The 14,896-nt window shown below is 43.7% G+C and overlaps 1 protein-coding gene across 5 annotated transcripts in view; it reads right to left on the bottom strand.

Moving 5' to 3' along the window:
- Positions 1 to 14,896, bottom strand: part of SLC5A6 (solute carrier family 5 member 6) — a 268,897-nt gene that overhangs the window by 195,845 nt on the left and 58,156 nt on the right. For all 5 annotated transcript variants that reach the window (XM_033936346.1, XM_033936350.1, XM_033936349.1 and 2 more), the window contains one exon: positions 6,820 to 6,885. In XM_033936346.1, coding sequence (XP_033792237.1) covers positions 6,820 to 6,885 — 66 coding nt within the window. The remainder of the gene's footprint in view (positions 1 to 6,819; positions 6,886 to 14,896) is intronic.

Here is a 14,896-nt window from a genome sequence, read left to right as displayed (position 1 = left end):
CCTCAATAAAATTTCCTCTTTACATTTAGATCACCCTCAAACACAGCATAACCCTTGTAATTGTACTCTAAAATCTTCATCTTACTCCATTCTTCCCACCTCCATTAGCTGCATAGTCTGAAACTACTGTTCTGTCTCATATGTCTCGTATTATTCTTAACTTCTTTTTCCACTTGCAATCACAAAAACCATACCTACTCTTCCCTTCCCCCTCGTAACTCAGCAAAAACTAACTCTCAACTCTTCTTTATATTCACCTGCACTTCCAAGACATCTGGTGGAGAGGGAAGGGGAAGATGGTGGCCCTGTTTCTTTGTGTGGGGCTTTCCAAAATCTATTCTTCTGCTCTTCATCCACTTTTTTTTTTGTTGAATGCCATTATTCAATTTTTTTTCTATTCATGTTTTATTATCCTCAGACAATTGCCTCCCTAGCTAGCACTATTATGTCTCCAATCATATTAGGTGGCGATTATTTAAGTAAATAGCAAAGCAACACAGTAAAGTGAAAATCAATAAAATATCTATGAACAACTCTTTCACAAATAAGTGTAACAAATCTAAATTTCACTACTTTATATCATTCTATAACATATGCTCGAGCCAATCAAACATAAAAGGAGGAAAAAGCCTCAGACCACGTTGCACAAGCCAGCCGTGATAACAGCTCTAAGGCAAGGTTAAATGATACCTCACGGGCATATAAAACCTCCTTTATTTTGTTTGAAAAATGATCTGTGCAATGCAAACCATTTAAGAAAATGTTTTTAAAAATCCAAATAGCAACAAAAAAGTTACTTATCTTGGTCAGGGATTGGCAATCATTTTATAAGGAAAGTAAGTAAAAGTAAGAGGAAAAGTAGGCCGCTCTGGTTCTCAAAAGTAGTTGCTGAGAGGGTGAAAAAAAGAGAGGTTAGTTTTCATAAACTACTGAAAGAGGAAGATAGGCAAAAATATCTGAAAAAATTGAGAGACTGGACAAGTAATCAGGAAAGCAAAGATGCAAATGGAAGAAAAAATAGCTGACATGATAAAACGGGGGGGGGAGACGAGACATTTTTTTAGATATATTAGAGATAAGAAGAAATGCAAAAGTGGCACTGTGAGACTCAAAGGTGAAGGGGAGGAATAGTCTGAAATTTGGCAGCTAAGATTTAAAGCTAAGAAATGCAAGGTCATGCATTTGGGCTGCAAAAACCCAAGGGAACGGTACCGTTTAGGGGGGTGAAGAATTTTTGTGCACGAAAGAGAAGCAGGACTTGTGATAATATATGATGATCTTAACATGGCCAAACAGGTTGAAAAGTGAAGGCTAGATAGATGCTAGGGTGCTTAGGGAAAGCTATGGCCAGTAGGAAAAAGGAGGTATTGATGCTGCTGTATAAGATTCTGGTGAGACCTCATTTAAATATTGTGTGCGATTCTGGAGTCCGCACCTTCAAAAATATATAAACAGGCTGGAGTCGGTTCAGAGGAAGGCTACTAAAATGGTCAGTGGTTTTTATCATAAGGCATATGGGGACAGACTTAAAGATCTCAATATGTATTCTTTGGAGGAAAGGCAGGATAGGGGAGATATGATAGAAATGTTTAAATACCTATGTGGCATAAATGCACGAGACAAGTCTCTTTCATTTGAAAGGAAGCTCCGGAATGAGAGTGCATAGAATGAAGTTAAGAGGTGATAGGTTCAGGAATAATCTAAAGAAACACTTTTTTACAGAAAGGATGGTAGATGTAACAGGCATGTGGGATCTCTTAAGGAGAAGAGATGATAGTGGATGCTGTGGATGGGTAGACTGGATGGGCCATTTGGCCTTTATCTGCCATCATGTTTCTCTGTTTCTATAAGGCAATCTCATGTATAAGTCGAGGGCATTTTGTGGACTAAAACTGGCCAAAACTGGTGTGACCTATGCATAAGTCAAGTAAATATGGTAATCATTTGGTTAACTGATATAACCAAATTTGACCCCCCTTCCCCAGTCAACGGGTCTTTCTCCCTGACACACACACTCCACTACCCAGATCTAGAATCTAGCATGGTCTTTCTGTTGCCCTCCCCACTCATCCACCAAGACCCAGCATGGTCTCTCTGCTGCCCCCACCCCACCAGCCCAGCATGGCCTCTTTGTGTTTTTGGTTATTTCCAGCTCCCCTTCTCCTGGGCTCCCAGCCCCACCATTGCAATTGGGACCCATGCGATTGGGACCTGGGCTTCAAGGCTTTATAAGTCCTCACTCAAGTCCTTAGTGCAGCATAGACACTGCAGCATAGACTGCCCAAGTTCTGCTCTAGAGCGCACCCTCTGATCTGTTCCACCCTACTAAACAGGAAATTGAGTCAGAGGGTGCGCACTGGAGCAGAGCTTGGGTAGTATATGCTGTTGAACATAGAAGGTACAAGGCCAGCGAGTGAGTGGGAATGATGGGGAAGGTTTGTGATGCCACCGAAAGGAGTGTACATAGGTGTGTGTGTGGGGTGATTACAGCTAATTTTTTCCTTCTATAATTGTTATTTTTTGCCTAAATTTCTCAACTTATACCTAAGTATTTAAAGTACCTTCTCATCCTCCATCCCCTCCTCCTCACATCCCCAGCCAATTACCCTTTAACCTCGATGATGTCCCCACTTTCTCTTTTATTCACACCCTGCACCAGATCAGCAGAAATGAGCAGAAGAGACCTGACCACTTCTTCCTTTACTGCCATGGGCTGTCTGGGAGATAGTGCCACACAATTTAAGCCACAAGTCATACTCCATGGTGGGATGATGACAATGCAGCCCAAGGTATCTCCATGCTCCGCTTGCTGAGAGCCCCGCCTGCTGCCCATCTACTCCTAGCTCTTAATTCCCATGATTCTGCAGGATCCTAACAATTCCATGGTAAACACTGGATTTTATTGCCATTGCTGTAGCATCACAGAACTCTAGAGACCCTACCTATACCACTCTTTTGATTCAAACCCCTATACTATAAAATTCGAGTGCAGATTTCCACCAGTCAATAATGTAGACTCTTAACCATACTTAAACTCTCTTTTCTGTCCTCCTGGTGCCCTTATCTATAATGCTTACTCCATCCTTCTTACTCAACTGCTTGGCCAATGTCTCTTCCAACAGTAATAATTTCTTGCAGCTTATTGCTACACATAGTTATAAAGTAAAACTGGAGATAAGCTTCATTGCCTCAGAAAGGTGAGCACTGTCCATACTGATGTTATCAAAGTCTAATCCACAGCAGGAAAAAAATCATTAAAAATCATGCCACTGGCTGATAATAGGGAGAATTCAACTTTCAGTACAAACAATTGTCAGTTTCTTTATACAGTATACACTTCTCCCTCCATATTCGTGGTTTCGATTATTCACGGTTTTTAGCTTGCTGGTTCCTCCCCCCAAATTACGTCCGCTTGCATAGAGAAATCACTGATTCCCAGCACTTTCTTCACCGTGTTTTGCTTCTCCTTCAGGAACAGGCCATTGTTATTCGCGGTTTCACCATATTCACAATGGTTTTTAATAGAAAACAGCGAAAAAGTTATTTGCGGTTTTTCTGTATTTGCGGTTCGGTTAATCCCCTATCACAGCGAATACGGAGGGAGAAGTGTATGTTTTTAACTAGCTTGGGGAGACAATAATAACCTTATCAGCAACCCCCAGACTGGCAGACCAATTCTCAGAACCCCCATGGTAAAGCCAACAGTGCACATTCCATATCACCAGAACAGCACAGAAAAATCTCTCTCCAGTGCTCAAAGGAAATAATATTCAAGTCATCACCGTTCCTGTCCCCGCGGATAACTGTGGGAAATAATCCCATGTCATTTTCTAGTGTCTATTTCAACCTCAGTCCTTCTACACCAGCATTCTTCAAAGCAAAGCTTGCGGGTCAGTGGCTGTGCTTATGTGAGCCAAGGATAATGAAGCCATTGTGACATCACTGATGTGATTGGCTCTTAGGCACTGGTGGAATGAGGCATTATGACATCACAATATCTGCTCTGAATACCAGAGACTGTCATTCTGTAGTGTCTGTTTCAACCTCAGTCCTTCTACACCAGCATTCTTCAAAGCAAAGCTTGTGGGTCAGTGATTGTGGCCATTCATATTTTGATTCTTCCCTCTCTCCTTAAAGAATGACATGAAGATAGTTTCCCGCGGGTATCCGTGGGGACGGGAACGGTGATGAATTTTGTCACCGTGTCATTCTCTAATTCAAGTATATGCATGCTGTAAAGGGGAAATCAAGGGGGAAGAACATTCTTGGCAGATGTGCAGAAGAGTTTCATAAGCACAGCTCTTGTGCACATACACCAAGCAAATCCCACCATGAAGCACATGTTGGCGCCACTCTTCCTCACCTTTAAATCTCAGCATTCCCATTTTTTATTTATTTTTATTTGGAAGGCTTTTATTTAAGCACAGAAAGAAGGCACCAATGCATGTTTTCCCTTTGGGGTTTGCTTAGACTCTCGCATATTTATTTCTGAAAACCAACGCTTACAGGCTTGCCCAGGCTTTTTCTGCTTCCAAAACAAATCAAAACTGGTGTTTTGAATCAAAAGAAATCCTCTGTTGAAATGTTCCACCGCCAGCTCCGAGCTGGTGTTATTTTTTCAGTGGGAATAGCAGGGTTTATTTATTTATTTGGGATTTATTTATTTTGTTTGTGAGCTGTTCTCTGAACACTGAGAAAGCATAGAAAATATTAAACTTTAACATATGTTTGACTACATTTAAATACAGTTTGCAGCCATCTCTGCTGCACATGTTATTTCCCACACTAAAGCCCTCTGAGCAATCCATGCAGATTTACAGTATCTACATGCTATTCCTGTGCTAACTGGCTTTACTGTCAGTGGTAGGTTTTGAGAATTGGCCTGTGGGTGAGGACTTATAAAGCCTCAAAGCTTACAGATCACAATCTAATGGATTGTGAAGTGGGTAGGAGTATAGTGGGTAAAGAGCAGATTGTGGACTACAGCATTGCAGGGTAACGCAAAACCACTAAGCTAGTGATTCCTAAACTTTTTCGCTTCAAGGCACCCTTAGTGTATCTGTAATTTTTGCACAGTGCCCCTAAGTAAAAATAAAAATATCCCAATAAGATGTAGCATTTCTCTCCCCATAGGACTCAGTACCTCCTTCTCCCTTCCCCATGCTGCTGCTTGCAATCTTTGCTATTGGTTGCTTTAAACACAATGCCTTCAGCGGTGCTGGAAGCTTTTCCCTCTGCTTCAACTTCCTGTCCCTGAAGAGGTAGAATGCAAGAGCAGAGGGAAAGCTTCCGGGTTATCGAAGGCAGTGTATTCAAACTGCTGACGGGCCTGAAGATTGTAAGCTGCAGTGTAGGAAGGGAGAGAGGTTTCCTGCTGAGGGAAGGGAGGTGGGATCCAGGACTGGCAGGTCATTTGTGTCTTCTTCGCAGCATTATTGTGAGTCCACACAGACTGAGAAACACTGCACTAGGCTAAACTGCATTTTCTGAGTCACAGGCCACTGCAATACAGTATTTGACTTACAAATATAAAAGTTCTGTGGAAGAAAATGGGAATATAAAAAATTTTCACCTTTATCTGCAATTAACTGACTTCTCAGAGAAATCAAAAGTATGAATAAAACAAATCAAAGTCCCTATAGTACTTCATTTCAATTTCTAAGGAAGAGTACAATATTAAAGTCTTTGAAGACTCTTTCTAACTACCGTACCTATTCCCATTATGATGAATCTGAGTAAACTGAGCTGCTGCTGTTTAACTTCCTGAATTGCTAAATCTCCAGCACTGAGTAGCTTAGCAGGGTTTTAAAAAGGTTTGGATAATTTCCTAAAGGAGAAATCCATAGGCCATTATTGAGATGGCTTGGGGAAATCCACTGCTTATTCTGAGGAAGAGAAGCATAAAATCTGTTTACTATTTGGGATCTAGCTAGGTACTTGGGACCTGGGTTGGCCACTGTTGGAAACAGGATACTGGGCTTGATGGACCTTGGCTCTGTCCCAGTATGGCAACTCTTATGTTCTTAATCTATTTCAGGGGAAATCTGAAGTGCAGGTGGCAACACTTCTGGGAGTGCAGTGTCAGTAACGGAGAAAAGGTGAAAGGAAATACATCTCAGAAACAAAGCAAAGAGAACTTGCTGCACAGAAGTTCATCAGATTTTTTTCTCTGCCAGTGCAGCAACTAGCAGCAGCGTCAATATCACATGAAATTCACATGGCAAGAAGTAATCACTGAAGAGATCTGGAGTTCTTTGCCAGGCTGACAGGGAAGAAACTGAACTGTGGACTTCTATGGAACAGGATGAAAATCTCCTGCTTTAAAACTACTCCTCCTTTACAGCCTCATGACTATTTTGTTCATGCATCATACTGGCCAAAACACACAGCAAGGTTAATTTAAAAAAAAGATGGACTCAGAAGGGGAAATTTAACAAGAACAGCAAAACAGACATGCAGGTGAGGAACAACGTTCGGAAAAGTTATTGTCAAACAAAAATGTTTAGTAACCCAGAAAACACTGATTATATTTGCTTTTTTCATTTTACACTTTCCTCTTTATTTTCCTCGACTAGTTTGACTTTTCTTTTGTATTTTTCTTACTCTCTCCAGCCTTCTTCTCTCCTACTCCTAGCTTCTTCCCCTTCCTCAAAGCATTCTTCTGCCCCTTTTCTTCTGCCACTTTTCTCTTCCATCCTTCCTCATCTTTGCAGCCCAAGAATAGGCTGCACCTTCTTCTCTTTTGGCCCACAGCAGGCCCAAAAGTTGTAGACACCCAAGCAAACTGGTTCCTGGGATTTTTCCAACTCTTCAACTTACCATTTGGAATATGAAGGTCAGAGTGCCACAGATACGGACAGTCTTGTTAAATCGGAACTCCAAGTACTAAAAAGTCAAAGAAAAGATTTGTAAGAAGTAAAGTAGCTACCTTGTAAACAGTCATTTATACCCTTAACTGTTGAAAATAATTTGACTTCTGGAAGCTATCACAACTATGGAGTCCCATTGTCTTCACTGTTTAATATGAAATATACAGCTGTACACCAAGTCAATTAAAATTCAGATTAGGATAACTTGTTAAGATGATTATTTAACTTCACAGTTTCCATACAGTCTCATATTTCCCTAAGAATCAAAATCAATGCTGTCTACTAGCTAAACATGTCCAAAGAATTATATTATGGAGATCCAACTTGTCACAGAGACAAGAGGAATAAATAGCCTAATGCTTACAGCAGGGGTGGTGGAGAGTATATTGGCTAATATTAAAGCTACATCACGCCAGTCTGATCCAGGGGAGGATTCTCAAACGTTACCATGCCCTTAACATGGTTGCTAAACCAGTTCCAGCCAGTTTAGCGTGCCAGTAATTTTATTGGCTAATCAGAACAGCCCTTTCCGAGCTTCCTAGCAGTCTTCAACTCTGCCATGCAAATGTAGTACAATTATGTCATTAATATTAAAATGGTAGTAAAACGAGTACTCCAGGTGATTCTCTATCATCGCTGGGTGATTCCCTAACCTTGTTGTGCCACATTTGCGTCCAATATTTTCTGACAGGGTTTGAGCTCTTGTAGCCTTACTTTCCGGTCAGTGCTTGAGCGCTGATTGGCTCAGGCACTGACAGTAAAGTAAGGCTCGAAAGCTCAGACAACCCACCACCTCCTGCAAATTTAAAAAAAAAAAAGATTCTGGAGGGATGCCCACTCCCTCTCACCGCCAGGGTCCCTGTCCGCCTGACACCCCCAGCAGGAGGAATGCTCACTCTCTCCCACTCCCAGCAGGAGGGAGGCCCATTCCCTCCTGCTGCTGCCGTTGACACTGCCATCGGGCCCCATCAGCCCCCCCAACACTCCCAGCAGGAAGGATGCCCACTCCTTCCCATTTCCACACACACACCCCTGACACTCCCCCATACCTTTCTGATGACGGATGGCCAGAGGGATGCCTACTCCCTCCAGCCAGCAGGCCTACCTCTTCAAAATGGCAGGCCTTCCCAGTGCATTTTGGGATGCACCGGGGAAGGGCCTAAGGCACTGATTAGCCCAGGTGCTTTAAGCCCCTCCTTTACATCAACCTGTCCCTCCTGCCGGAACCCCCCACCCTCCCCATATATCGCCAACAGGAGGGATGCCCAGTCCCTTCTCCCAGAACCCACCCCTCTCATACATCGTGGGCATCCCCCCCGAAACTCCCTACCTTAAATCATTGGCCAATCGGAGATATCCTTCCTGCCTCCAGTCGGCTAGCCCGCCTTCTCAAGAATAGCAGACCTGCCCCTTCCTTGTGCATCGTGGGATGCACTGGGGAGGGGTCTTAGGCCCTGATTGGCTCAAGTGCTTAAGGCCCCTCCCATAGAAGGGGCCTTAGGCACCTGGGCCAACCAGAATCTTAGGCCCAATTTGAAGTGCATTCTGGGATGCACTGGGAATGGCTTAAGATTCCGATTGGCTAGATCCCTTGGGAGGATGCACCGGGGAAGGGAAAGCCTATCATATTGCAGAGGCGGGTCTGCTGGGAGTAGGCATCCCTCCGGCCAGCCATGTAAGTAAGGTAAGGGGGAGAGGGTGGGGGTCATCAGAGGCACTGGGAGTGGGAGACTGCGTAGTGACAGCTGAGAGTGGTCATTTCTCCAGCTGGCGAGGGAATGTTGGGGGGGTGTTGCCTGGCAGTGGGGGAGAGTGGGCTTCTCTCCCCCTGCCGAGGGGGGCTATAATACACATACTCAAGAAGCATGCTTTTACCACTCCCACAAAAAAAATAAAATAAGACTATAATTTATGAGAATCATGTAATTTTTTTTTTCATTAGCCACAATCAAAACACATGCTACTGTCAGCCTAGCATTGCTAGCAGTCAGCAGAGGCCTATGGGACATTATATCAATCTGACTCTGGAATGTTGATGCAGGTAGACCCTAAATGCTTCTGCACAGAATTCACATACATTAAGCATCCAGCCAGACTGGATTGTTTATCAAGAAGATAGGCTACTTGGATGGGACAAAGAAGCCAGAGACTAATCCCATCTACTATTCCTGTAAGTGTTACACCTTCTTTATCAATTAAACTAACCATTGTTTCAAACAGTTTACAAATTATAAACAGAAAGATAATGGGACATACAATAGTTTCCATATTTAGAATAAGATTCTAACTTATAAAAGCCTCCTCTCTGCAACACCCCTCTCTCTGGAACCTGAAGTCCCTCCCCCCTCTCTCTACCTCTCTCTCTTTCTTTGTCCTCACAGCACCTATTCAGGAAGCTGTCTTTTCTCTCTCATTCACAAGAGCACAGAAGCAGTCTCTGAATCCACTCTGTATTTGTAAAGCTTATTTCGATTTTTTTCTGTACATTTGTAACCCAGAATATTCTTATGTATCTTTCTGAAGCCTATTTCTGCACATTATATTCTTTATGCAATCACTCTTAGCTGTCTTTGTCAGTAATTTCACTTCCTAATGAGAATCTTCTACGAGCGTATTGAACCTGGCGGATTGTAAGGCCGCCACAATATATCATTGGGGCTTATTTACTTCAACATTACCGCTCCAAAACCTTACATTTTGGGCAAGGGCCAAACCCCAGACCAGTCGCTGATTTTTGTCACCAAAAGCAGACTCAACTCTTTGAGAATGACTCAGCGATGTTTAAGAATCCACCAGAGTGATTTTTTTCTATATTCAAGAGCCCATTTGCATGGCAGTGTCAGAAACTGCTAAAAAGCTTGCTATAGACCGAGATAAGCTGTTTTGATAATCCACCACTAAAATGCATGCAGGCTAAACCGTCTGGAACCAGTTTAGCGACCGCTTTAAAAGCAGCCTTAAGTTTTGAGAATTTGGCCCTCAGTTCTCTCTAAATCCCACATCCAAATGAGCCATTAGCTCACACATGATTCAGAGGAGGTATAAATGCTGAGAAGGGTCTTTTTTTTTTTTTTTTTTACAAACATGTAGGGCCCCTGAAAAACTGGAAAGCACATATATTTTAATATTCCATCCACACTAAACTCTCTCCCCCCCCCCACATAGAAATGTATATGTGCTATACATATCCAGCAAAGGCTTTCTAAAATCACAACATGCAAATGAACATACACGAGTATGAGTAAAAACTATTTTTAACACATGCAAATGCCACCTAACCCTTCTAAAATGAACTCAAACTTTTTAGAGAAAACATTGCTCATGGAATTCTTCCCAACATTTCTATACACATGTGTACATATATATAGTCATGTTATCTCTAGGTGTCTGACTTAAAGAAAGAGGAGGGGACGGCTTTGTTCATGGATAGTGAGAGTATTGGAGATATCTTATAGTTTTGAGGTGTGGGGGACCAAGAGCTAGATGCACTATAAAGCCAATAATCGTCGCTAAACTTATTTTGACAGCTTTAGCAACAATTGCATTTGTCAATCCAATGTACAAACTGGCCCACCGTTTTTCCCCTCGATTTTCCGATCTTGACATGCAAATTAGCTAAAATCCCATTCAAACTAGTCAAGTGATTGATGCACTAACATTGCTTGGCTATGCACAAAAAAAACAAGGGTTTTAGCGATCTGAGAAAAACGACAGGTTTCTAGACCTTTGGTGGCTGGAGGGAGTAGGCCTTCCCCTCCTGCCATTTTGCTGCTAAAGGGGGGTGCTTGGCATGGTAGGAGGGAATGGACATCCCTCCTGCCATTTTTTTTCTTGCGGGGGGGGGGGGAGGGGGCGGCATGACTGGAGGGAATGGGCATGCCTCCTACAGTACTGGGGTTGTCAGGGGTCATCAGGGAGGTTTGTCATCGGTTTTGGGGGGGGGGGGGCCTTTTATTCTTTTCTTTAATGTGGCAGATATTGTGCTTCTTTTGGAATTCCCCTGCCAGCTTTGCGCATATGTGAGAGTCACTCTCATAGCCATCAATCTGATGAGAGAAATGAGGATTACAACAAACTTCTGTGTGAATCGTTTGCATGCAAACATTTTAGTGCATCATTAGCTCTTTTTGAATCGGCCAAAAATCGGATCGGAGCAGACCCACACGGTCTTGTCAATCCCTCTTTAGTGCATCTAGCTCCAAGTCCCTAACTGAAATGTTTCTGCCTCACTATATAAGTTTCTATGCTGCAGAAGTTGAAATTGCTTCACCCATATAAATGCACTGGGCCATTTATGGAGGAGCTTATTTCTCTGGAAACCCAGTCCAATCTGGCCCGTTTTTGAACTCTTTTTTTCACTAGTTTTTTCCCTCATGCCAATTTGAAGTTACTTGGTTCACAGACATTTTCAGTCACTTATGTATAATTATTTCTAACTTCCAATGGGTTAGGAAGAATAAAAGTTAGAGCATCTATAAATGAAAGTACCAATATAATATATAGCAATACTGGTGCAGAAATATGGAAAGGTAACAAGGAGTTTCAAGAACATGTATGCATATAAAACAGCACTTTGTACAAACAGGCTTTTATAAAACTGTGTTGCTCAATATACAGGTAAAGCTTATTCAGTTTTATATTTGATTTTCTCTGCCTCACTGAAGTGGGTTAGAAACTTTACACCCAGCATTTACCAGGCAAAGTTACATGCCTACAGCTTATATATGCATGATTATAACCAGACAATTGAAGCATTCCTGGGAGCAGGGTTGAGGAAGGCTTGCATTTATTTATTTAATTCAATTTGAATTCCATCCTCCCTAAGGAGCCTAGAATTGGTTACAAGGAAACATGCTTAACAGTTAGCAAACAAGACACATAACAATTAACAATAAGGACAGAAGACTAAGGCAATAGGATAAAGTAGAATGTCTAGTTCAATTGTTCTGGATTAGCAGACACTGGGAGCCTGAAGAATGCACAGGGAGAGGGAGAGAACAACTATTTAAGAATTGGTTTGGGAGTAAGGCCTAGTTTCACAAAGCAAATTGATCGTGTACCGATCAGTTTGCAACCCCTTTGCGACCAGATTTCCCTCTGGCTCCATTCACTAACCTCTCCAGCGATCCGCTTCAAATCCGTGCATGCAAATGAGGGGAAATGCATGCAAAGTAGGCAGGGACGCGATTCAACAAACAAATTTGGGACACCGATTGGGTTAGCCGATCAAAAATAGAAGTGACTGCTGGGGACTAGTCGCACAGGTCTCTGCCGACTCTCCTGCTCCATTGCCCTGATCTCTGCCCCGATCATGCTGTGTAGGAAGAGGTTTGCAGCACCGGGGGAATAAAAACATGTGGCTCCTGTCCCTGCTCTGCTTTCTGCCCCGAGCTCCAACAACCGAAAAGTTTCAGGGTGCAGGAAAGAAAGAGAAGGCAGGAAGAGAAATTGTGACTCTCTTTGCCACCTTCCCTGCAGTGCGAGCCTGCAGGTTTAAAGCGGGGCTGCATGCCGCAGTGCAGCCCCATTTTAAACCCACGGGCTCGCACTGCAGGGAAGGCGGCAGAGAGCAGGAGATTCTGGGTGGCAAGAGCAGGAGAGTTGGCACGCGTGAAATAAAGTTAAAACTTTTTTAAAAAAAATTTGTGGCTGGAAGGGTCTAGACGCATGCAAAGACCATCTACAGATGGTCTGCGCATGCATTGGAATTGAGGACCTGCGATCCGTGTCGGCAGGTGGGGCATTTTTCCGATCGCCTCCATCTGCATATTAGAGTTTAGGGAATTCATCGGACCTGCCCAGATTGGGCCTGGATCAGGCCTGGATCAGGCCTGGATTGGGCCAGATTGGGCCTGGATCAGGCCCAATTGGGCAGGTTCGTGAATCTAGCCCTAATAGTCTGAATGCTAGCTTGTCCTAAGGAGTCATATGTGCTTTGACAAGCATAATCACACCTTTTGAGTTAACATTAAGTGTAAATCTGTATGTATTTGCTTTCATTTTGAGCATTCACCAATGCCCACACAAGGAAAAATGTGTGTGATTATGCTCCACATGACTACCCCCATGTATCATACTCTGCTCATTGTAATATGGTTCTCAAAACACTGCTCAAATCTTACACTGTTTTCACAAATACAGTGTTTGGTTGCCAGATTAAATACTTCAGCATTCAATTTGGGATTAGTTAAATCTGGCTTCACTCTCTGTTAAATTTACTGTGGAACTGATCTATAATATTTTTATGTGAATGTTTCTATTGGTTTTGGCCCAGCCTCTTCTCCATCCCTGAGCAGTTTTTCAACCCCTCTCCCTCCATTCTCATCTGATCATGATCTGCTTGACTCTCAGTGAGTTTGTGTTGTGCAGTATCTGAATTCCTGGGCAATCTTACAAGAACTGAGGCCACCCCACCCAACCCAAACTCCCTCCCCTCACTCTTCATATGGAGATAAGTGTTGGCCATGGCTACTAGCTGTTTAAGCTAGCTTCTAGATCCCAGAAAAACTTGGGGCTAGATTCACTAAGCACACTGATCGTGTCCCGACCAGTTTGCGAGCGTTCCCCGACCCCCAACCCAATGCACTAACCTTCTGGACGATCAATCTCCCACCCGATCCGATCTGCCCTTGCAAATGAGGGGAAATGGCATACATAAGTAGGAAGGCAGCGATTCACTAAACCAGGGGTGTCAAAGTCCCTCCTCGAGGGCCGCAATCCAGTCGGGTTTTCAGGATTTCCCCAATGAATATGCATTGAAAGCAGTGCGTGGACATAGATCTCATGCATATTCATTGGGGAAATCCTGAAAACCCGACTGGATTCCGGCCCTCGAGGACCGACTTTGACACCTGTGCACTAAACAGAAGAAGGAACACCGATTGTGTTTGCCGATTCGAAAGTAAGCGACTGCTGAGGACCAGTCGCTTACTAGCCTTACCGACTCCTGCCCTCTTCCGCCCTTACAAACCCATATAAAACAACTGTAAAATATCTTTAAAACCACAGGATAGCAATGCGCTTTTTGCAAAATATATAAAAAAGGAAAAATTCCTTTTTTATATATTCTGCAAAAAGCGCATTGCGAGCCCATGGTTTTAACCCAAAAGTGCTCCCCCTCCCCAAACCAAAAAAAAAAAGCCCCCTCCCCCGCCGCCATCGCCACTGCCATCAAGCCTAGTTCCCCCGAAATAAACCTCCCCGACACTGCCCACCCCCACACCCTCCCCGCGCACGTGGCAGGAGGGATGCCAACTCCCTCCTGCCATCGCAAACCCCCACCACCATCGGTCAGGTCAAGCCAAGCCCACCCCCCTCCCCGTACCTTTAAGAAGTTGGGAGCAGGAGGAGTGCTCAGTCCCTCCTGCTCCAGGCCTCCGACGACAACGAATTGCAGCCTTAGGCCCCGCCCAGGTGCATCACACAAAATATCAGCCAGATTAAAAAAAAAAAAAGCCAAGAAGCCCCAACAGCAGTGACAAGAGGCTGCTTCTCCTGTCACTACTGTCAGGGCTCTGCCCCGACTCAATTGCTTTTGAGTTGGAGTTTGCAAATCATTTGCATGCAAACTTGGTAGTGAATCAATCGCTGTTTTAAAATCAGCCAGGAATTGGCCAACAGCAATTGACTCCCTATCTTTAGTGTATCTGAGCCCAGGTCAAGACCTGTTTTACCTTACAATTTATGATGAAATGGTTATTTTAAGAGAGAGGATATTAGAAAATCTCATGTTTTAGAATGAACCCCATCATAGGGTGTCAGGTCAAAAGCGCACCGGGACAAAGGCGCGCCCAGACAATTGAGCGCAGCACGCGCCGCTGCGCCGCTCTAAATTACTGTTTTTAGTGCTCCGACGGGGGGGGCGTGGGGGGGGAACCCCCCCACTTTACTTGACATCGCACCGCGTTGTGGGGGCGTTGTGGGGGGTTGTAACCCCCCACATTTTACTGAAAACTTCACTTTTTCCCTGTTTTTAGGGAAAAAGTTCAGTTTACAGTAAAATGTGGAGGGTTACAACCCCCCAAACC

This window comes from Geotrypetes seraphini, chromosome 3, assembly GCF_902459505.1.
Source record: "Geotrypetes seraphini chromosome 3, aGeoSer1.1, whole genome shotgun sequence".
NCBI lineage: Eukaryota > Metazoa > Chordata > Amphibia > Gymnophiona > Dermophiidae > Geotrypetes > Geotrypetes seraphini.
This window is presented reverse-complemented; position numbering and strand designations above follow the sequence as displayed.